Source organism: Carcharodon carcharias, chromosome 9, assembly GCF_017639515.1.
Source record: "Carcharodon carcharias isolate sCarCar2 chromosome 9, sCarCar2.pri, whole genome shotgun sequence".
Classification (NCBI taxonomy): domain Eukaryota; kingdom Metazoa; phylum Chordata; class Chondrichthyes; order Lamniformes; family Lamnidae; genus Carcharodon; species Carcharodon carcharias.
The window spans coordinates 69,230,897-69,254,766 of record NC_054475.1 but is presented as its reverse complement, the minus strand read 5'-3'; the positions used below and the strand labels follow the sequence as shown (position 1 = coordinate 69,254,766).

General features: G+C 47.5%; 1 protein-coding gene across 1 annotated transcript in view; it reads left to right on the top strand.

The window, feature by feature from the left end:
* Positions 1-3,077: 3,077 nt before the first annotated feature.
* Positions 3,078-23,870, top strand: part of LOC121282428 (CD9 antigen-like) — a 105,124-nt gene continuing 84,331 nt past the window's right edge. Inside the window, exon 1 of the mRNA XM_041196141.1 lies at positions 3,078-3,190. Coding sequence (XP_041052075.1) covers positions 3,122-3,190 — 69 coding nt within the window. The 5' untranslated portion in view covers positions 3,078-3,121. The remainder of the gene's footprint in view (positions 3,191-23,870) is intronic.

Below are 23,870 nucleotides of genomic sequence, written 5' to 3'. Positions count from 1 at the left end.
ACCTCCCCCTCTCCCCATCCCTTCTCTCCCTCCCCCCTTCCCCCCTCCCCCCTCTCTCCACCCCATCCCCCCTCTCCCCTCTCCCCTCCCACTGGCTCACCCATCTCCCCTCCTCCATCCCCCTCTCTCCCCCTCCCCCCACATGCGCCCCCCCTCCCCCCACTCTCCCCCTCCCCATCCCTCCCTCTCTCCCCTCCCCCTCTCCCCCTCTCTCACCCCTCCCCCTCTCTCCCCCTCCCCCTCCCTCTCTCTCTCTTCCCCCCCACCCCCCTCTCTCTCTCTCCCCCCACCCCCCCCTCTCTCTCTCCCCCCAACCCCCTCTCTCTCTCTTCCCCCCCACCCCCCTCTCTCTCTCTCCCCCCACCCCCCCCTCTCTCTCTCCCCCCCCACCCCCCCTCTCCCCCCCACCCCCCCTCTCTCCCTCTCCCCCCCACCCCCCCTCTCTTACCCCCCCACCCCCCCTTTCTCTCTCTCCCCCCCACCCCCCCTCTCTTACCCCCCCACCCCCCCTTTCTCTCTCTTCCCCCCCACCCCCTCTCTCTCTCTCTCCCCCCCACCCCCCGTCTCTCTCTCTTCCCCCCCACCCCCTCTCTCTCTCTCCCCCCCACCCCCCGTCTCTCTCTCTTCCCCCCCACCCCCTCTCTCTCTCTCCCCCCCACTCCCCCTCTCTCTCTCCCCCCCACCCCCCCTCCCCCCCCCACCCCCCCTCTCTCTCTCTCCCCCCCCTCTCCCCCCCACCCCCCCTCTCTCTCTCCCCCCTCCCCCTCTCTCTCTCCCCCCCACCCCCCCTCTCTCTCTCTCTCCCCCCCCACCCCTCCTCTCTCTCTCCCCCCCCCACCCCCCCTCTCTCTCTCTCCCCCCACTCCCCCGTCTCTCTCTCCCCCCCCACTCCCCCCTCTCTTCCCTCTCTCCCCCCCGCCCCCACCCCCCCTCCCCCCCGCCCCCACCCCCCTCACCCCCTCTCTCCCCCCCCACCCCCCTCTCCCCCCCCCCCCCCCCACACCCTCTCTCCCCCCCACCCCCCCTTCTCTCTCCCCCCACCCCCTCCTCTCTCCCCCCCAACCCCTCTTCTCTCCCCCCCACCCCTGCACCCCCCCAACCCCCCTTCTCTCTCCCCCCACCCCCTTCTCTCTCCCCCCCACCCCCCCTCTCTCCCCCCCCACCCCCGCAGCCCCCCAACCCCACTTCTCTCCCCCCCACCCCCTTCTCTCTCCCCCTTCTCTCTCCCCCCACCCCCCACCCCCCCCAACCCCCCTTCTCTCCCCCCCCACCCCCTCTCTCTCCCCCCCCCACCCCCCCTCTCTCCCCCCTCCCCACCCTCTCTCCCCCCTCTCACCCCCTCCCCCTCTCTCCCCCCTCTCATCCCCTCCCCCTCTCTCCCCCATCCCCACCCTCTCTCCCCCCCTCACCCCTCCCCCCTCTCTCCCCCTCCCCCTCCCTCCCCCTCACTCCCCCTTCCCCCCTCTCTCCCCCCTCCACCCCTCCCCTCTCACCACTCTCTCCCCCCTCCATTCCCTCTACCCTCCCCCCGCCCTCTCTCCCCCCTCCTCCCTCCCCTTGCCCCATCCCCTCCCCTCCCCTGTCCCTCCTCCCACCTTCCTTCCCCCCTCCCGCCTTCCTTCCCCCTCCCCTCTCTCCCACCCTCTCCCCCTCCACCTCCTACCCCCTCTTCCTCTCACCCCTCCCTCCCTCTCTCCCCCGCCCTATCTTTCCCCTCCCTCCCCCCTCCCCCCTTTCCCCTTCCCGTTCCCGCCCTCTCTTCCCCTTCCCTCTCCCTCCCCATCTCCCCCTCCTCCACCCTCCTCCCACCCCCCTTCCTGCCTCCCCTCACCCCTTCCTTCCTCCCTCTCTCCCCCCCCACGTCCCCACCACCCCCTCCACCCCGCCCCCACCCCCCTCACCCCCACCCCCCCTCTCTCCCCCCCCCACCCCCCCAACCCCCCTTCTCTGCCCCCCCCACCCCCCTCTCTCCCCCCCACCCCCCCAACCCCCTTCTCTCCCCCCCCACCCCCCAACCCCCCTTCTCTCCCCCCCACCCCCCTCTCTCCCCCCCACCCCCCCAACCGCCTTCTCTCCCCCCCCACCCCCCCAACCCCCCTTCTCTCTCCCCCCACCCCCCTTCTCTCTCCCCCCCACCCCCCTTCTCTCTCTCCTCCCCACCCCCACCCCCCCTCTCTCTCTCCTCTCTCTCCCCCAACTCCTCGTCTCTCTCTCTCCCCCCCACCCCCCCCTCTTCCCCCCCCCCCCCCCTCTCTCTCTCTCCCCCCCCCCACCCCCTCTCTCTCTCTCCCCCCCCACCCCCTCTCTCTCTCTTCCCCCCCCACCCTCCCTCTCTCTCTCTCCCCCCCACCCCCTCTCTCTCTCTTTCCCCCCCACCCCCCCCTCTCTCTCTCCCCCCACCCCCCCCCTCTCTCTCCCCCCCACCCCCCCTCTCCCCCCCACCCCCCTCTCTCCCTCTCCCCCCCACCCCCCCTCTCTTACCCCCCCACCCCCCCCTTTCTCTCTCTCCCCCCCCACCCCCCCTCTCTTACCCCCCCACCCCCCCTTTCTCTATCTTCCCCCCCACCCCCTCTCTCTCTCTCCCCCCCACCCCCCCTCTCTCCTCCCCCACCCCCCTCTCTCTCTCCCCCCCACCCCCCCTCTCCCCCCCACCCCCCCTCTCTCTCTCTCTCCCCCCCTCCCCCCCCACCCCCCCCTCTCTCTCTCCCCCCTCCCCCCTCTCTCTCCCCCCCCACCCCCCCCTCTCTCTCTCTCCCCCCACCCCCCCCTCTCTCTCTCTCCCCCCACCCCCCCCCTCTCTCTCTCTCTCCCCCCACCCCCCCCTCTCTCTCCCCCCCCCCACCCCCCCTCTCTCTCCCCCCCCCCACCCCCCCTCTCTCTCCCCCCCCCACCCCCCCTCTCTCTCACCCCCACCCCCCTCTCTCTCCCCCCCACCCCTTCTCTCTCTCTCTCTCTCCCCCCACTTCTCTCTCTCTCCCCCCACCACTTCTCTCTCTCTCTCTCTCACCCTTTCTCCTCCGTCATTCTCTCTTTCTGTGCTCCACCTTTCTGGGCGGATTCTGCTCTGTTCCTTTAACGTTGTGCCGGTTCGGGAATCCTTCACTCCTGTCCCGCATTCACCATGGGCAGTGTTTCGGGTGGAATGAGGTGCATGAAGTATCTGCTCTTTACATTCAACCTCTTCTTCTGGGTGAGTGACGAGGGACAGGGAGAAGGGGACAGATAGAATGGGAGAGGGAACAGATCGAGAAACAGACAGAGGGAGGTTAGAGGAAGGAATGGAGAGAGAGATGGAATGGATAGAAAGATGTAGCACCGAGGACGTCTATTTGGCCCATCGTTACTGTGCTGCTCTTGGAAAGAACTACCCAATTAGACCCCTGCCCTGCTCCTTCCCCAAAGCCCGTAATGTTTCCTTTTCAACAGTTTTGTCAATTCTCTTTGGAAGTTATGATTGAACCTGTTCCCAGCGCCCTTTCAGGCAGCACATTCCAGATCACAGCTACTCCTCCAGTGCATTATTGTTTCCTCGTGTTCGCTCTGTTTTTTTTTAACAAATTACCTTAAATCTGTTTCCTCTGGTAACCAAGTAGTATTTACAGTTCAAAAACGCATCATTCCACCCAACAGCTGGGAGCCAGTGTTTGTGGTATCTATTCCAGCCCATCACTGAAAACTGTTTCTCTTTTATTAAAACTCTTCATCATTTCGAACATCTTTATCCACAACAAGTGATTAGCAAGACAAATGGAACGTTATTGTTTATTGCAAGGTGAATGGAATATAAAAGTGGGAAAGTTTTGCTACCGTTGTACAGGAGTATTATGTACAGTTTTGGTCTCCTTAGTTAAGACAGGATATAAATGCATTAGAGTAAGTTCAGAAAAGGTTCATGTAACTGATTCCTGGGATTGGGAGGATTATTTTATGAGGAAAGGTTGAGCAGGTTGGGTCTGTATCCATTGGAGTTTAGAGGAATGAGAGGTGATCTTATTGAAACATATAAGATCCTGAGGGAACTTAACATGGTAGACGCTGAAAGAATGTTTCCCTTCATGGGAGAGATGAGAATGAGGGGACACAGTTTAAAAATAAGGCATTTCCCATTAAGATGGAAGTGAGGAGATTGATTTTTCTGAGCACCATGAGTATGTGGAATTCGCTTCCCCAGAGACCGGTGGAGGCAGGGTCATTGAATATTTTTAAGATAGGTAGATTCTTTTTTAAAAATTCATTTACGGGATGTGTGCTTCGCTGTCTGGGCCAGCATTTATTGTCCATCCCTAATTGCCCTTGAGAAAGTGGTGGTGAGTTGCCTTCTTAAACCATTGCAGTCCCTGTGGTGTAGGTACACCCACAGTGCTGTTAGGAAGGGAGTTCCAGGATTTTGACCCAGCGACAAGTGAAGGACCAGCCGATATATTTCCAAGTCAGGATGATGAGTGACTTGGAGGGGAACTTCCAGGTGGTGGTGTTCCCATTTATCTGCTGCCCTTGTCCTTCTAGCTAGTCATGGGTTTGGAAGGTGCTTGTGGATGGTACACCCTGCGGCTACTGTGTGTTGGTGGTGGAGGGAGTGAATGTTTGTGGATGTGATACCAATCAAGCTGCTTTGTCCTGGATGGTTTCAAGCTTCTTGAATGTTGTTGGAGCTGCACTCATCCAGGTAAGTGGAGAGTATTCCATCACACTCTTGACTTGTGGCTTGTAGATGGTGGACAGGCTTTGGGGAGTCAGGAGGTGAGTTACTCGGTGTATGATTCCTAGCCTCTGATCAGCTTTTGTAGCCACAGTATTTATATTGCTGGTCCAGTTCAGTTTCTGGTCAATGGTAACCCCCAGGATGTTGATAGTGGGGGATTCGGTGATGGTTATGCCATTGAACATCAAGGTGCGATGGTTGGATTCTCTCTTTTGGAGATGGGCATTGCCTGACACTTGTGTGGTGAATGTTACTTGCCAGTTGTCAGCCCAAGCCTGGATATTGTCCAAGTCTTGCTGCATTTGAGCATGGACTGCTTCAGTATCTGAGGAGACGCAAATGGTCAAAGGTTATAGGGGGTAGGTGGAATGTGGAGCTTGAGGCAACAATCAGATCAGCCATGATCTTATTGAATGGCGAAGCAGGATTGAGGGGCTGAAAGTCCTACTCCTGCTCCTAATTTGTATGTTTGTATGTATGTATCTGTTGTTAATCTTCTCTGCTTCAAGGTGAATGATTGAAACTTCTCCAGCCTCTTCATATAACTGCAATCCCATGTCCATGGTATCATTCTAGTAAACAAAAACAAAAATACCTGGAAAAACTCAGCAGGTCTGGCAGCATCAGCGGAGAGGAGCAGATGCTGCCAGACCTGCTGAGTTTTTCCAGGTATTTTTGTTCTTGTTTTGGATTTCCAGCATCCGCAGTTTTTTGCTTTTATCATTCTAGTAAATCCCCTCTGCACTCTCTCTACGGCATTCACATTCTTCAGCCTTGTCTTTTGTTGGGGTCCTCCATCGTTGAGGATGGGGATATTTGTGGAGCCTCCTCCTCCAGTGAAGTGTTAATTGTCCAGGTGATATTCAACATGGGGGAGAACTGATTCATCAGTGGAGGCTGTACATTCTATTTATCTGTTTTTATTATCTATTTTTATGATATCGGAGATGAGTCTGGGAAGAGAGTTCCACAGATTAATGACTATCTGTGAGAAAAGATTCCTCCTCATCTCTTCATGATTTTAAACATCTTGACCTAAAGCAAGTGATTAAGAAGTCAAATGGAATGTTGTTTATTGCAAGGGGAATGGTATATAAAAGTAGGGACGTTTTGCTACGGTTGTACAGGGAATTGGTGAAATCACATCAGGGGTATTTTGCACAGTTTTGCTCTCCTTATTTAAGAAAAGATATATATGCTTTAAACTATGCTCCCTAGATCTAGATTACCCCCCACAAAGGGAAACATCCTCTCAGCTTCCATCCTGTGATCTCCTCTCAGGATCTTATATGTTTTAATAAGATCACCTCTCATTCTTCTAAACTCCAGTGGACACAGGCTCAACCTGTCTGACATTTCCTCATAAGATAACCTCCTATCCCAGGTATCAGTCAAGTGAACCTTGTATGAACTGCTTCTGACGCATTTCAATCGTGTCTTAAAAAAGGAGACCAAAACTGTACATAGTACTCCAGATGTGGTCTCACCAACAACTGCATCAAAACATCCCTACTTTTATATTCCATTCCTGTTGAAATAAACAACAATATTCCATTTGCCTTCCTAATCACTTACTGTACCTGCGTACTAACTTTTCCTGATTCAGGACACCAAGATCACACTGTATCTCAAAGTTTTGTAATCTCTCTCCATGTAAATAATATACTACTTTACATAGTATGCCACTTTTCTATTCTTCCTACAAAAGTTCACACTTTCCCACATTATACTCCAGCTGTCAAATTTTTGCTCACGCACTTAATCTATCTATGTCCCTTTGCAGACTCGTTATGTCCTCTTCTCAATTTACTTTCCTACATATCTTTGTATCATCAGCAAATTTAAGAAACATTTGGTCCCTTCATCCAGGTCATTGATATCGTTTGTAAACTGTTGAGGCCCCAGAACTGATCCCTGTGGCACTCCACTAATAACAGCTTGCCAATACGGAAATGACCTGTTTATCCCTACTCTCTGCTTCCTGTTAACTAACCAATCCTCTATCCATGCTAATATGTTACCCCTTACACCATGAGCTCCTATTTTGCATGGTAACCTTTAACATGGCACCTTATTAAATGTCTTTTGGAAATCCAAGTACAGCACATCTACAGGTTCCCTTTTATTCATCTTGCTTGTTACTTCCTCAAAGAACTCCAATAAAGTAGTCAAATATGATATTTCTTTCACAAAACCATGCTGACACTGACTCTGCCTGATTGTATTGAGATTTTCTAAGTGCCCCACTATAACCTCCTTAATAATAGATTCCAACATTTCCCAATGACAAATGTTAGGCTAACTGGCCTATAGTTTTCTGCTTTCTGTCTCCTTCCTTTCTTGATTAGAGGTGTTATATTGGTGATGTTCCAACCCACTATGGCCTTTCTAAAATCTAGGGAATTTTGGAAGATCACAACCAATGCATCCACTATCTCTGCAGCCACTTCCTTTACGACCCTAGGATGAAAGCCATTAGGTTCAAGGGACTTGTCAACCTTTAGTTCTAATAGTTTTCCCAGTACCTTTTCCCGAGTGATTGCGATTGTTTTAAGTTTCTCCCTCCCAGTTATCTCTTGATTTTCAAGTACTCTTGGGATGTTTTGCACCTTTTGCAGTGAAGACTGATACAAAATACCTGTTCAATGCTTCCACCATTTCCTTAATTCCCATTTTTAATTCTCCAGTTTCACCCTCTAAGGGACCAATGTTCACGTTACTTACTCTTTTATTTCTAAAACTGTAGAAACTCTTACTATCTGTTTTTATATTTCTTGGTAGCTTTCTCTCATACTCTAATTTCTCCCTCCTCATTTTTTAGTCATTCTTTGTGGTTTGTAAAATCTGCCCAACCTCTGACTGACCACCAATCTTTGCAGTATTCTATGCTTTTCTTTCAATTTGGTACTATCCTTAACTTTCTTAGTTAGCCAACATGATGCATCCTTTACTGAAAATCTTTCTTTCTCACTGGAATATATATTTGCTGAGATAATTGTTACATTGCAGAAGAAGGCCATTCAGCCCATTATGTCTGCACCAGCTATCCCAATGAGCAATTCATCCAGTGCCTCTCCCACTCTCTCCCCATAACCCTGAACATTGTTCCTTTACAGGTAACGGTCTAATTCCCTCTTGAATGCCTCAATTGAACCTGCTTCCATCACACTCTCAGGCAGTGCAGACCTTAACCACTTGCTAAGTGAAGAAGTCTTTTCTCATATAGCTTTATAGCTTCTTTTGCCAATTACTTTCAATCTGTGCCCTCTTGTTCTTGATCCTTTAACCAGTGGGAACAGTTTCTCTCTATCTACTCTGTCCAGGCCCCACATGATTTTGAAAACTTTTATCAAATCCTCTCTCAGCCTTCTCTCCTCCAAGGAAACAGTCCTAACTTCTCCAGTCTGTCTACATAACTGAAGTTCCTCATCCCTGGAACCATTCTCGTGAATCTTTTCGGCGGTCTCTCTAATGCCTTCACATACTCTAGAAAGTGCAGTGCGCAGAACTGGATGCAGTACTCCAGCTGAGGCTGACCTCATGACTTATACTTTTCAACATAACCTCCTTGCTCTTGTACTCTATGCCCCTATTAATAAAGCCTAGAATACTGTATGCATTTTAACTGCTCTTTCAACCTGTCCTGCCATCTTCAATGATTTATGCACATATACAATCAGGTCCCTCTGCTACTCCACTCCTTCTGGAGTTGTACCCTTTATTTTGTATTGTCTCTCCATATTTTTCCTACTAAAATGAATCACTTCATATTTCTCCACAGTGAACTTCATCAGCCACCACTCCACCCATTCTACCAACTTGTCTATGTCCCTTTGAAGTTCTACATTCACCTCCTCAGACTTAACAATTCTTCCAAGTTTCATATCATCCACAAATGTTGAAATTGTGCCCTTTACACCAAGACCTAAGTCATTAATATATATCAGGAAAAGCAAGTGTTCCAACACTGACTCCTGGGGAACTCTACTACAAACCTTTGTCCAGTTTGAACAATATCCATTAGCCGCTACTCTGCTTCCAGTCAATCAGCCAATTTGATATCCATGTGGCTACTGCCCCTGTTATTCCATGATCTATAACTTTGTTCAGAAGTCTGTTGTGCGATATTGTATCAAAAGCTGTATGTCCATGTACAGCACATCACTAGCATTGCCCTCATCAACCCTCTCTAACTTCTTCAAAAACTTCAGCAAGTTAGTTAAACATGATTTTTCTTTAAGAAATTCATGCTGGCTTTCCTTAATTAACCTGCATTTGTCCATTTGACTATTAATTTTGCCCCTAATTATTGTTTCTCGCTGTTTCCCCACCACTGAAGTTAAATCGACTGGTCTATGGTTGCTGGGCTTATCTTTACACCCTTTTTTGAACAAGGGTGTAACATTTGCAATTCTCCTGTCCTCAGGCACCACCCCTGAGTCTAAGGAAGACTGAAAAGTTATGGTCAGAGCCTCCACAATTTCCACTGTCACTTCCCTCAGAATCCTTGGATGTTTCTCACCCAGTCCTGGTGACTTATCGACGTTTAGTATAGATAACCTATCCAATACCATCTCCTTATCAATTTGAAACCTTTCAAGTGTCTGAAAGACCTCCTCTTTCACCATCACCCAGGTAGCATCTTCTTCCTTGGTAAAGACAAATGCAAAGTATTTAATATCTCAGTTATGCCCTCTGTCTCTATGTTTAAGTCCCCTTTTTGGTTCCTAATTGGCCTTACTCCTCCTTTTACTATTTATATGTGAGTTATAAGAGTTTTGGAATGTTTCCTTAAATGTCTGCCGTTGTTTATTTACTGCTCTACTTTTTAACCTATTTTCCCAGTTCACTTTAGTCAACTCCATACTCATACCCTTGCAACCACCTTTATTAAGACCCTCACTTCTCACCCCCAAACTGGATGTGAAATTCTATCATGTGATGATGACTGTTGCCTAGAAGCTCCTTTACTATGAGGTCATTAATTAGTTTTGTTTCATTGCACATTAGGAGGTCTATAATAGCCTACTTCCTTGTTGGCACTAGACTATACTATTCCAAAAAATTCTCCCAAATGCACTCTATGAATTCATCCTCCAGTCTACCTTTGCCCAATTTGTCCAATCAATGTGAAGATTAAGGGCAACACAATTATTTCAGTATCTTTCTTGCTGCCTCATTATTTCATTCTGTATACTCTACCCTATAGCGTAGCTGCTGTTAGGGGCCCATAAACGACTCCCACAAGTGACTTCTTACCTTTGCTATTTCTTATCTCTAACCAAACTACATCTTGATCTTCGAACTAAAGTCATCCCTCATGGCTGTATTAATTTCATCCTAATTAACAGCTACCCCACCATCTTTTTCTAGTTTCTTGTCCTTCCAGAATGTCAAATACCATTGAATATTTAGGTCCCAGCATGGTAACCTCGCAAACATGCCTCAGAAATGGCAATCAGGTCAAACATATTTATTTCTATTTGGGCTATCAATTCACGGTTTTGTATCCTTTTTAAAATTCATTTTCAGTCACAGAAAATTGGATTGCCCCCAGTTTGTGAACTAGACCCTCTAATTAAAAATGCTTATTTTTTATGATAAACCTATTTTCAGTTTGATAAAACTGCACCATTAACACTTTTAAGTATATCAAGTGTTGAGAAAATATAGTTCACAAATCATATGTTTTAGAATATAATTTTTAGTTTTAAAAATTAAAGCGAAAGGTGTAAGATAATTGAAAAAGCCTGGTTAAGAAATTGATAAACAACTCTAATATAAAGGAAAATTAAACAAGTGGATTTAATAAACCCATGTTTATTTTACAAAAAATAAACAATGGGTGACCCATCTCTGGAGTTCTTAGTGGAACAGAGAGTCTGGAGAAGGGCAAATACATCCATTCAAAATAGAAAGTAATCATATGGGTTACAGAATCAGAGAATTGTGTTGAAGTTAAAATAATTTGTTTGCATTTCTGTTTGAACACCCCAGAGCTTGCCATATAGCCATGGAGATAGTCTATGAGTGTTAGGAGGTTCCTTTGTTTTTAATTAGAGGGTCTAGTTCACGATCCTTTGTTTAACGTATCTGAGATGGTGGCTGACAGAAACTAAAAGTTCAGTTTGGGAAATCAAGACAGTTGCAGCTTTACTGTGCTGTAGGTTGTACCTCACTAGATGGAGAGAGCCCACAGCAGGTAAAGCTTAATTCATAATAATTCAGTTTGGATTTCATGAGGGCAAAAGCAGCTGGAAGATTTGATCTAGTTTACAGCTAGTGGAAGAAAACCACAGTGGTCCTCATAGAGCCTTTTTGCAGAAAGCAGTCGGCAGTGGTAAAGCAATCTATGGCAAAGCAGTTGAGCACCTGCTGGCAATCTAAACAATTAGCTGTGGCATCTGTAAAGGAAAGGTAGAGGGTCACATAGTTAAAAAACTAATGGAAAGACCCCTATAGAATCTTATCTCCAAGGATAGCTGAAATACCAAGGAGAATTAAAGTGAATTCTGGAGGGCTATGGCATACTTTTGATTTGGTCTCTAGAGAAGTGAATGCACTTTCAAGATTGTTGGAACGTGTTTGAGAATTCTTGATGGGGGGAGTACAAAGTAAAACTGAGTTCACAATATATGAGTTGAAAATGACAGTGTAAAGTTAATAGTGCTTTTTAAAATTAATTTTGATATACAATAAAGTTTGTTTTTGCTTAAAAATGTGAAATCTTGTGGCATGGTTCTGTCAGTTAATTGTTGGGTGTTAGGAGTATTTTATCTGCCATGCTACTTTTTTGAATTTGTAACTCATATTGCTAATGGAGCTCTACAACCCTTTCTCCAGACTCTCTGAGTCCATGAAGAAACCCTATGGGCAGAATTTTCTGCCTGTCAGGCGGGCGGGTCCGACCCAATCGTCAGCGAGCAGGGAGCCAATCCCCGGCGGAGAAACAGGCCCCGCTGCTATTTTACGCGGGTGGACCAATTAAGGCCCATCCAGCGTGACGTCCAGTGGGAAGCACTATGCGCTTCCTGTGCGGGTGGGGAGGATTCCCCAAAAGCGAGAGTGTGTTCTTTCACGCATGCGCACGAAGAGTGCACATCTCCCTGAGGCTAAGTGCTGCCTTAGGGAGATCGCTTACACTTTTAAAAATATTAAAAATAGAAAAAAGTAAATTCCCTAACATGTCCCCCTCATGTGACAATGTCACATGAGATGGGACATGTTCATAATTAACATCATAACTTCATTAAAAATTTTAAAACCCTGCATGAAACCTCATCCCGCCAAGTGGCCATTGACAGGTCGGCGAGCACGCAACTGATTTTGCTGCGCCCCTGCCTTCCTGAAAATTTACATGGGGCCCGGTGATGTTGGGGGTTTCCCCCGTCACCATCCCTTGTCATTTTACATGTCGGCGAGCGGGCCCTGCCCCTGCTCGCCAACAGCAAAATTCTGCCCTATGTTTACAAGGCTGCTTTCAGATTCCTTTCAACTGGAAACAACAAACATCATTTAAATCCTATATTAAAGGGCAGATATTTTGACTCCATTGAGCTCAGATAGAAGACCCCCTATTGTTTACGGTTTTCACACTGTTAACTCTGACCTTGAAGATAAATTCAATTTACCTTCTAATTGTAATAAACCCAGATTTCTTTGCATTTACGTCAGAGTTATTATCAGTTTCCTAATTCCATTCTTTTTACACTCCTAAATTCCTAAAACTGAATGTTATATTCTAAAACATAGAAACCATGCAGCAGATTTTTGCTTCAGTCAGGAAGGGCAAGAAATACTGGCCTTGTTATTGACACCCCCATCCCATGAACAAATCAGGAAATCTCTTTAATATTGGTATCTTCTATTTAGTTAACTTTAATTTTAATCTTCAATATCGAATTCATTGCTTTGATTATTATTATTTCTTTACCACTGTCCTTTGGTCTACATCACTCATCACCTTATTCCACTGGTTCTACTCAGCAAATTCTCTCTTACCTATTTTTAGCAGATTTACCATGCACTGTTTCAGCAGATATTGTCTGAATATACAACTAGGTACACTTATTATGACAACTGCCAGCTGCAATAACTAACACTTCATCAAGGATCTGCTTGCAGTTTGAGTGGACAGTGAGAGTGAATGGAGGAAGAGAGACTGGAACAAATCTTCTTAGGCAGTCCCTTGGGATTGATGATAAATTGCTTTCACTCCAGTTCGATGGGTTCTGAGATGGCTGATAATTCCAATGTGCAACAGGCAGACTCTGCTGGATATGGGTCAGGTGGTACTTGAAGGGTTGGGTCGATGGGTTGTTGGGAGGTTTGTACACTTTCTCTGATACCTCAATTTCACCTCTACACATTCCCAATGAAGTCCCTCGAAATGTTCAGAGCCTTCCCATATAAACCATTTTGATCGGTCACAAGCCAGGGTCTCCCATGAGTCGGCGGAGTTGTTTGATCTCTTCAGGGACGCTTTGAAGACATCCCTAAAGCATTTCCGCTGTCCTCCTTGGGAGACTCCTGGTGTAACCAAGTTCTGATTAGAGCAGTTGCTTCAGGAGTCTGGTGTTATGCATACTAGAGGAGCTGGTTTTGAGTGACTAGTGCTTTGATGCAGGCATGTTAGCATGGGAGAGGACTCCTTTCTTACCACCCAATTTCTCCAGTGCTTTAAGGTATCTGCTGTAGGTTGTCTGAGTCTCTGAAGTGTACCTGAGTGCGGAGATCACTGCTGCTCAATAAACCATGGCCTTAGGCTCAGTTTTGAAATCCTCATCCCCAAATACTTTCAATCTCAGCTGGCCGAAGGCTGAGCTGACACATTGGAGGTGATGATGAATTTCACCATCTATGTCTGCCTTTGTCAAGATGATGCTCCTGAGATGCAGGAAGAAATAGAGAGAGAGAGGCATGGGGGTGAATGGATTGAGAGAGTGAGGTCTGGGAACAGAGAGAGGGTCGGGAATGGATAGAGGGAGAGAGGCTGGGGAACTGACAGAGAAAAGAGAGAGGGAGGGACATGGGAATGGATAGGGATGGAGAGAGACCGAGGGGAATGAATGAATAGAGAGAGACATGGCAGAACAGGCAGAGAGTGAGAGTGATGGGGAATGGATAGAGAGGGAGTGAGACTGAAACAGGAGAATGAGGCAGAGAGAGGGGAGCAGAGAAAAAAGTAGAGGGGAATGGAGAGAATCAGAGGAAGGAAATGGATTGAGAAATGGAAAACAAGTGGAGAGAGAAAATTGAGAGACAACATAGAGAGAAAGAGATAGAAAGAGATATAAAGTGGGACAATGTGAAGTGAATGCTTTGATCCAAAGTGGCTTTGTAAAACATTGCACGGCTTTCATAGTGTACAGTAATTCCTCTATAAACTGTGTTCAATGTGGGATGTTCTGAGACCCTTCCCCTGGAACAGTGATTTCAGGATAGGCTGAGGGAGACAGGGAGTGAGGAATTCCAGCTGGGAATGTCTGAGACAGTGGGGAGTTGGCAGTGAGCTGTAGGTAACTAGATTAGGAAGTGTGGAATAGCTCTGTTCCTGGGTCAGGGATTGGGAATAAGAGGTGGCCTGTTCTGCTATGTCTTTCTATCCACTGTGAGAAGGTGTGGAGTGAAATTAATACTTTGTTTGCTTGTGGCTGACACCAGATCGTAAAATTTGCCAGATTCTTTAAGCCATCTGTTCGACAGGTGACTCCAGTAGCACTCTACGCAGCTGACACCCACTGTTCTCGGTGCCATCTAACAAGCCCCTTCATTGTACTGCCCCATCACGATACTGTCAGGGTAACCCCTGAGGGACAATAAACATGGCCAGCTGGTTGTTGGGGTTTTCTTGGCTCTAACCAATAAGTCAGAAGGTTAGGTGTTAGATCATCACAAGTTCTCAATTTTAATCCCTCATCAGCATCAAGAAATACAAAAACACACTGGCAAATGATGAATTGAAAATTAATACTGCTGAGGAGGCACTATTGAAACCACCAAACACCTCTCTTTGGAACCCAAACCCCTCATCGAGCTTCTCTCTATGAGATCCTAACCCATTATCAAACCCCTCCCTCTGAGACCCTAACCCATTATCAAACCCCCCCCGAGACCCTAATCCATTATCGAACCCCTCCCTCTGAGACCCTAACACATTATCGAACCCCTCCCTCTGAGACCCTAATGCATTATCGAACCCCTCCCTCTGAGACCCTAACCCATCGATTGAAGCCCCTCTCCTGAGGACTCGAACCCTACCATTGAAGGTGCACTTAGGATGCCAACTCTTCCACCAAGCTCTCCTTGGTGCACCCTAATTCTTCAAATGAACATCCCCCAAGTTTGCTAATACTGCAGCCTAAGGACTATTAATTCCTCTCTTCAGGACTTCCCCATAGCATCCAGCTAACATCCTAGCCTGTCATCAGATCCCTACAATTCCTTCCTTCAAATCCATACCTCCAATTCTCCTTTTGCTGCCTCTGTGTTTAAGACCCAAAATTCCTGTGTTGTCAGGGTTGTGAACAACAGACATGAATGTTGGTAGCAGCAGTGGGCCTACACTCCTTCCCCACACAGCTGCACACACCCACCCCTACCCTGGGCCTACACGGCCCTCAACTCTTCACGATAACCACCCTTTCCCTACACATCCACCCCTGCCCTGGGGCCTTTAATCCCCATTTGGATTGAAAGGCTCTCAGAGTAGCAGTACAGTTGAGAGCTGGGAAGCACAGGCCTCTCCACTTGCCAGTGTGTACTCCCTGGAACTCTGTGCCCTGACTTTAGGGATGCTGTTTACTCCCACATCCTGGTGATGTGCCTAATTTAAAATGGCCAGTGCCGCAGAATGTGTTTGCCAGATGTGCTAAATTTGTGAGGCCGTATTTAGCTTGTTTTCTGCATGCCTGAACAAATCTCCAGCCACCACCTCAGTTTCATCACCCTATGTTGCGTGTCAGCATTCCTCCCGGAAGCTTCAGTTTGGGCTCACACTGTGAGTTATCCTCAGTACATGGTTGAACCTCTGTCACTGTGTCAGGATGTAACCTACACACATTCATCTTGCTTTCAATTTGCCAATCCCATTGTTAGTTATGTCCAATTCTAACCTCAAGCTGTATTCTCACAGGAATCTGAAGGAGAACTGTGGGCACTGGGATCAGCACAGCTACTAACAGTCAGTGAGATTAAAACAATCTTCGTTTCACTTGCAGCAGCAAAGTGCAGAATGTGTAGACTGAGACAGCTGTGGCCCATTTTTCCACAGATGACAACATTTGTCCATTACCTCATGCTTTGTGGCTGTGTAAAGGAACTGAGTGTCTAACACTGTATGCACACACCTCAAGCTTCATCCGACTAATCGAAAGATCGCCCATTAACATCAAACCTTCTCACTCTCTCTACACATTTAACCCTAAACTCTCCCATTCTGTCTATCCTTTTTCATTAAAACATATTTGCGAGGTGTGGGCATCACTGGCTGGGCCAGCATTTATTACCTATCCCTAGTTGCCCTTGAGAAGGTGGTGGTGAGCTGCCTTCTTGAACCACTGCAGTCCATGTGGTGTAGGTACACCCACAGTGCTTTTAGGGAGGGAGTTCCAGGATTTTGACCCAGCAACAGTGAAGGAATGGCTGATATATTTCCAAGTCAGGATGATGAGTGACTTGGAGGGAAACTTCCACGTGGTGGTGTTCCCATCTATCCGCTGCCCTTGTCCTTCTAGATGGTAGTGGTCGTGAGTTCGGAAGGTGCTGTCAAAGGAGCCTTGGTGAAACCCTGCAGTGCATTTTGTAGAAGGTAAACACTGCTTGTAGCTGTGTGTCAGAAGTAGTCCCTTCTGCAGGGGTGAGCCACATCCTGCTTCACAGGTGGATGGATAACTGTACCTGGTCCTCGACACTTCCCAGCTCTCACCTGTGGCTCCACATAGCAGCCACACTGCGGTAACTGTTTAATTGTTTAAGTGTTTAATTGACTGCCACTCCTCTTCAAGAAATGCCTACCTTGAAGAAGTACTGCTCCTCTCTCCAACAAGATTTCCGTATCTCTCTTTTGCCTTGCTCACCCTCATTGCTTTCCATTTCCCTCCTGGTGTTTGACAAGGTGTTTACTAAAACCCGCTTTCACAGCCATATCTCATTTCTCAGTGACTGTCTCCATCTCTGACTTACCCCACGTGGATCTCAACTGAAATTCCACCCCTCATGTTTCGAACCCACCCAGGATTACAGGTATCTCCGGGACATAAAACGTTTCTCGGACTGCTGCTCCCGTCACATTCTGAGATCCACACTCAGTGCCATGCGCTGCCATATGAACACGCTCGACCTCTCCCCTCAGCAGCACCGCCACACCCTTTTTCAAAGCTGCGCATGCCCTCAGTTTCATTTTATTCTTCGTCTCATCCGACGCCTCAACAAGAAACTTTTTCTCTTTTTCTCAAGTGCTAAGGAACGCAAGCTCCAACAACTCATCGACACCAACACCCATCTAGGACCCTCCAGACCTGTTTGTCCCTCCGTCCCCACCCCATCTTCCAATCCCAGCCCTGGCCATGTATTCACTATACCCCCTGGCCTTCCCCTCTCTGACGCTAAACGTTCAGTGCTCAGCAAAGGACTTAGTTTCATACCCTCGCGCCCTCATCTCAATGAATTTTGGGCTCGGCACGATGCTGAACTCTTCTTCCGCCGTTTTCGTTTCCATGCTCACTTCTTTGAGCAGGAGTCCTCTCCCCATTCAACGGATCCTTTCACCCACCTCCAATATTCTCCCTCCATCTGGATCCCTCCCTCTGGATTCTTATCTTCTCTTGATTTTTTTTTGAGAACTGTTGGCGTGACATTAGTCGTCTCAATTTCTCTGCTCCTCTCACCCATTCTAATCTGTCTCTCTCTGAACTTACTGTACTTCGTTCTCTCAGGTCCAACCCCAACATTGTCATCAAACCCACTGACAAGGGTGGTGCTGTTGTTGTCTGGTGCACTGACCTCTACCTCGCGGAGGCTGAGCGTCAACTCGCAGACACTTCATCCTACGTCTCCCTGGACCGTGACCCCACCACTGAACATCAAGCCATTGTTTCCAGGACTGTCACTGACCTCATCTCCTCTGGAGATCTTCCTCCCACAGCTTCCAACCTGATAGTCACCCAACCTCGGACGGCCCGCTTCTACCTCCTACCCAAAATCCACAAACAGAACTGTCCCGGCAGACCGATTGTGTCAGCCAGTTCCTGCCCCATGGAACTCATTTCTTGTTATCTTGACACCCTTCTCTCTCCCCTTGTCCAGTCCCTTCCCACCTACATCCGTGATTCCTCTGACACCTTACGTCACATCAACAATTTCCAGTTCCCTGGCCCCAACCGCTTCCTCTTCACCATGGACGTCCAATCCCTCTACACCTCCATCCCCCACCAGGATGGTCTGAGGGTCCTTAGCTTCTTCCTTGAACAGAGGCCTGAACAATCCCCATCCACCACTACTCTCCTCCGTCTGGCTGAACTTGTTCTCACACTGAACAATTTCTCCTTCAAATCCTCTCACTTCCTCCAAATAAAAGGTGTGGCTATGGGTACCCGCATGGGCCCCAGCTATGCCTCTCTCTTTATGGGGTATGTGGAACATTCCTTGTTCCAGTCCTACTCCGGCCCCCTCCTACAACTCTTTCTCCGGTATATCGATGATTACTTCGGTGTTGCTTCGTGTTCTCGTCGGGACCTCGAAAAACTTATTAATTTTGCTTCCAATCTCCACCCCTCCATCATTTTCACGTGGTCCATCTCTGACACTTCCCTTCCCTTCCTTCACCTCTCTGTCTCAATTTCTGGTGATAGACTGTCCACCAATATCCATTACAAGCCTACTGACTCCCACAGCTACCTCGACTACAGCTCCTCACAGTCTGCTTCCTGTAAGGACTCCATCCCATTCTCTCAGTTCCTTCGCCTCCATCGCATCTGTTCTGATGATGCTACCTTCAAAAACAGTTCCTCTGACATGTCCTCCTCCTTCTTTAACTGAGGTTTTCCACCCACAGTCGTTGACAGGGCCCTCAACCGTGTCCGGCCCATCTACTGCACATCCGCCCTCATGCCTTCTCCTCCCTCCCAGAAACATGATAGGGTCCCCCTTGTCCTCAATTATCACCCCACCAGCCTCCGCATTCAAAGGATCATCCTCCGCCATTTCTGCCAACTCCCGCATGATGCCACCACCAAACACATCTTCCCTTCACCCCGCCGGCAGCATTCTGTAGGGATCATTCCCTCCGGGACATCCTGGTCCACTCCTCCATCACCCCCTACTCCTCAACCCCCACCTATGGCACCTCCCCATGCCCACGCAAAAGATGCAACACCTGCCCCTTCACTTCCTCTCTCCTCACTGTTCAAGGGCCCAAACACTCCTTTCAAGTGAAGCAGCATTTCACTTGCATTTCCCCCAACTTAGTCTACTGCATTCATTGCTCCCAGTGCGGTCTCCTCTACATTGGAGAGACCAAATGCAGACTGGGCGACCGCTTTGCAGAACACCTGTGGTCTGTCCGCAAGAAAGACCCAAACCTCCCTGTTGCTTGCCATTTTAACACTCCACCCTGCTCTCTTGCCCACATGTCTGTCCTTGGCTTGCTGCATTGTTCCAGTGAAGCCCAAAGCAAACTGGAGGAACAGCACCTTATCTTCCGACTAGGCACTTTACAACCTTCCAGACTGAATATCGAATTCAACAACTTTAGATCTTGAACTCCCTCCTCCATCCCCATCCCCTTTCTGTTTCTTCCCCCTCCCTTTTGTTTTTTCCAATAATTTACATAGATTTTTCTTTTCCCACCTATTTCCATTATTTTTAAATCTATATCTTTTATGCCCTGTTAGCCTTTCCACCCCACCCCCACTAAAGCTGTACCTTGAGTGTCCTACCATCCATTCTTAATTAGCACATTCGTTTAGATTATATAACTACCTTCAACACCTCTTTGTTCTTCTGTCTGTGACATCTTTTGATTATCTGCTCCTATCACTGCTTGCTTGTCCCTACAACCACACCCCCCCCCAACTTCTCTCTCCACACCCCCCACCTTAAACCAACTTATATTTCACCCCTCTCCTAATATTCACTCAGTTCTGTTGAAGGGTCATGAGGACTCGAAACATCAACTCTTTTCTTCTCCACTGATGCTGCCAGACCTGCTGAGTTTTTCCAGGTAATTCTGTTTTTGTTTTGCTGTGGTAACTGTGTCGGTTTGCAGGCCAAACCAGGTGAAGGCAGCATGTGGGCTGGTGTCTACCCACATGAGAGGGTGCCTATCTCCAACCAGTCTCTTAAGTGCACAAAAAAACCCTACATTGACTGATGCAGCAGAGGAAATGTTTTTTGCTCTTTCTGCTACTGAAAGCACTGCATCATAGCTGTGTAGACATCTGTGAAGTTTAGCGACACAGGTAGAGAAGGTGCTGCACATCATCCACTGCAGTCGACCACATCTCCAGCTGTCAAGCCACCCAGAATTAATGTTCAAGAAAGAGAGTGGGGCTGGCCAAGGGCAATCTGTCTCCACTGTCATCAACCCTCATGCAGGTTTTCTTGTTTGCTTACTCACTCCTTCGCACACATCCTATACTCCTTTAGTATTTACCCACATGCGACAGTATCTTGTGGACAAGACAGAAAGGAGGAAAAACTGGAACATACAAGCTCTACTTGGTAACTCTACTTTACATCTCTCTTTATCAAGGAGAAAGATGCTGCACAGATCATGGATGTTTTTCTTTATTCTTTCATGGGATGTGGGTTGCTAGCATTTGTTACCCATCCCTAATTGCCCTTCAACTGAGTGGCTTGCTAGGCCATTTCAGAGGGCAGTTTAGAGTCAACCACATTGCTGTGGGTCTGGAGTCGCATGTAGGCCAGACCAGGTAAGGACAACAGGTTTCCTTCCCTAAAGGGCATTAGTGAACCAGATGGGTTTTTGTAACAATCGACAATGTTTTCATGACCACCATTGCTGAGACCAGCTTTACATTCCAGATGTATTAATTGAATTGAAATTCCACCAGTTGCTGTGGTGAGATTTGAACCCCTGTCCCCAGAGCATTAGGCTGGGCCTCTGGGTTACTAGTCCAGGGACATTACTGCTACACCACCATCTGTAATTCAGACACTAGAAGGGTTTAAAATTGATAAGCAAGAGATATTGGATAGGCTGCCTGTACTTTAAAGTTATTAAGACATTGGGACTGGATGAGATGCAACCAAGGATACTGAGGGAAGTGAGAATGGAAATTGCAGAGGCACTGGCCATAATTTTCCACTCTTCCTTCATCTTGGGTGCTGTGATGTACAATGACTTCCAAAAGGCGCTTGATACAGTGTCACACTTGTGAGCAAAGTTATAGCTCTTGGAATAAAAGTGACAGTAGCAACCTGGATACGGAATTGACTGAGTGACAGGAAACAGAGAGTAATGATTATGGATGTTTATTGGGCTGGAGTAATGTTTGTAGTGGCGTTCCCCATGGATCAATGTTGGAACCCTTTCTTCTCCTGATATATATTAATGACCTAGACATTGATGTACAGAGCATAACTTCAAAATTTGTGGATGACACAAAACTTGGAAGCATTGTGAACTCTGAGGAGGATAGTGTTGAACTTCAAAGGGACGTAGACAAGTTGGTGGAATGGGCAGTCAGGTGGCAGATGAAATTCAATGCAGAGAAATGTGAAGTGATTCATTTGGTGGGAGGAACATAGAGAGACAATATAAAAGAAAGGGTACAATTTTAAAGAGGGTGCAGGAGCAAAGGGACCTGGATGTAAATGTGCATAAGCCATTGAAGATGGCAGGACAGGTTGAGAGAACAGTTAATAAAGTCTACAATATTATAGGTTTTATTAATAGGGGCATTGAGTACAAGATCAATGTTGAACTTGTATAAAACACTAATTTGGCCTCAGCTGGATTATTGTGTCCAGTTCTGGGAGCCACACTTTCAGAAGGACGTGAAGGCATTAGAAAGAGTGCAGAAAAGATTCACGAGAATGGTTCCATGGATGAGGAACTTCAGCTATGTAGTTAGATTGGAGAATCCGGGACTGCTCTCCTTGGAGAAGAGAAGGCTGAGAGGAGATTTGATCGAGCTATTCAAAATCATGAGGGGTCTGGAGACAGTAGACAGAGAGAAACTGTTCCCATTGGTGGAAGGATCGAGAACAGAAAGGCACAAATTTAAAATAATTAACAAAAGAAGCAAGCCTGAGGAAAAAAGTTTCATGCAGTGAGTGGTTAGGATCTGGACTGTACTGCCTGAGAGTGTGGTGGAGGTAGATTCAATCAAGGCATTCAAAAGGGAATTGGATTATTATCTGAAATGGAAGAATGTGCAGAATTATGGGGAGAAGACAGGGGAATGGCGTGAGGTGAATTTGTCCTTCAGCACAGCACAGATGCAATGGTCTGTGACCATTCTGTTATTCTGTGGTAATTCTGAAGTCTGTCAGCTTTTGACCCTGGTGCAAAACTGTGCTGTTTTCTGACAATGGGTTGTAACCATTCTGTCACTCTGCTCCCCTCATAACCCTGGGGACTGTAGCATCTTTGATGTTGCTCTGCCAGCTGGTACTGAATTCAGAGCTCCTGACCCTGGTGTAAAACTATGCTGTTTAGCAGGGCGCTATCGTGATAAACATTCACATTGCTGCTTTAAGTGAAACTCGCCTACAGAGGACTGCCAGCTAACAGAGCTAGCAGCAGGTGTGGTAATTATGGATTTATCTGATGTGTAATATACCTTTTAAGAAGAATGTTATAAAGGAAGATCACATGATCTTAGTATCCAATAGGAGAGTAGTGTGGTCCACCTCAGTAGTTAGCAGTGTAAAGATAGAGCTTGAAATGTAAGCACATGTTTAGTTGCTGCTGAATACCTTTGTAAATAAACTAAGAGTTTCCACCCAAGAAGTGTTGGCTGATCAACTCTATCAATAGTATCAACTCGGCCACCTCTCACAACAGGCGTGTGGCGAGGATCCATAGGACCCAACAATAGGCTACACATCCTTCCTGATGGTTGCTAAAGATGAGAGGTGAGAGGAAGGTATCAGCTTTGTTATCAAGTCTGACATTGCAAAAAGTCTGGATACTCTCCCCAGGGATATAAATGATTGCCTTTTTGTGAGGACCTGAACAGAGCAATTGCAAATACTCCACAGGAGGACAAGCTCATTGTGCTGGGGACTTACATGCAAGTGTAGGAGCTGACAGTCAGGCCTGGGTTAGTGTCCAGGGGAAATGAAACAGTAATGGCATGCTCTCCTGAGTCTGCTGGAATACATTAAGTACCAACTCCGCTTGTAAATAGAAGGTGAAATACAAAGGCACTGCGATGCACCAAGGCTGAAACATTGGCAGCAGCTGGCAGAGTAACATCAAAGATGGTACAGTCCCCAGGGTTATGAGGGGACCAGAGTGACAGATGACATTTACTTTATCCTCAAATTGAAAACCAACCTGTACTAGACTCCCAAGAAAGCTAGCTGAGCAGAAACTGGAATCTGTAAAGCACTGTGAACAATTCAGATTCAGACTTGAGGAATGCCCACCCTCCCAAAGAAAACCCAAGTGACAGGTCAACCTTCAATCAACAGTCCTAATAATCAACAGTCCTAATAATCAACAGTCCTAATAATCAACAGTCCTGATGATAATCAACAGTCCAAATGATGTGCTGGAACACTGAAAAGAAACCACCAAGATTGTTTTGATGAAAATGACAATCACATTAAGTAACTGCTATGGAGAAAAATGCAGCATGTATAATACGGTTGGGAAACAAAGATACCCTCACTGCTAAGAAACCATTCCAGGAGAGTGAAAGGAACCTGCAACAGAAGCTATGGAGGAGGCAAGACACATGGTGGAGTAAACAAGCCAGACAGCTTCAAGCCCACACTGATTGGCACAGCATGAGGAACTTCTGTAAAGCTCTGAAGATGGTCCACACTTGTGTGGCTACTCACCTGTTCTCAACACCAACAGGAAATCTCTCCTGATGGAAAGGACACTTATCAAAGAGCACTGGGCTGAGCACTTTGGGGTTCAGTTGAGGGATGTGTTTAACTGCCCATCCACTGTAAATGGGGAAGGTTTAGA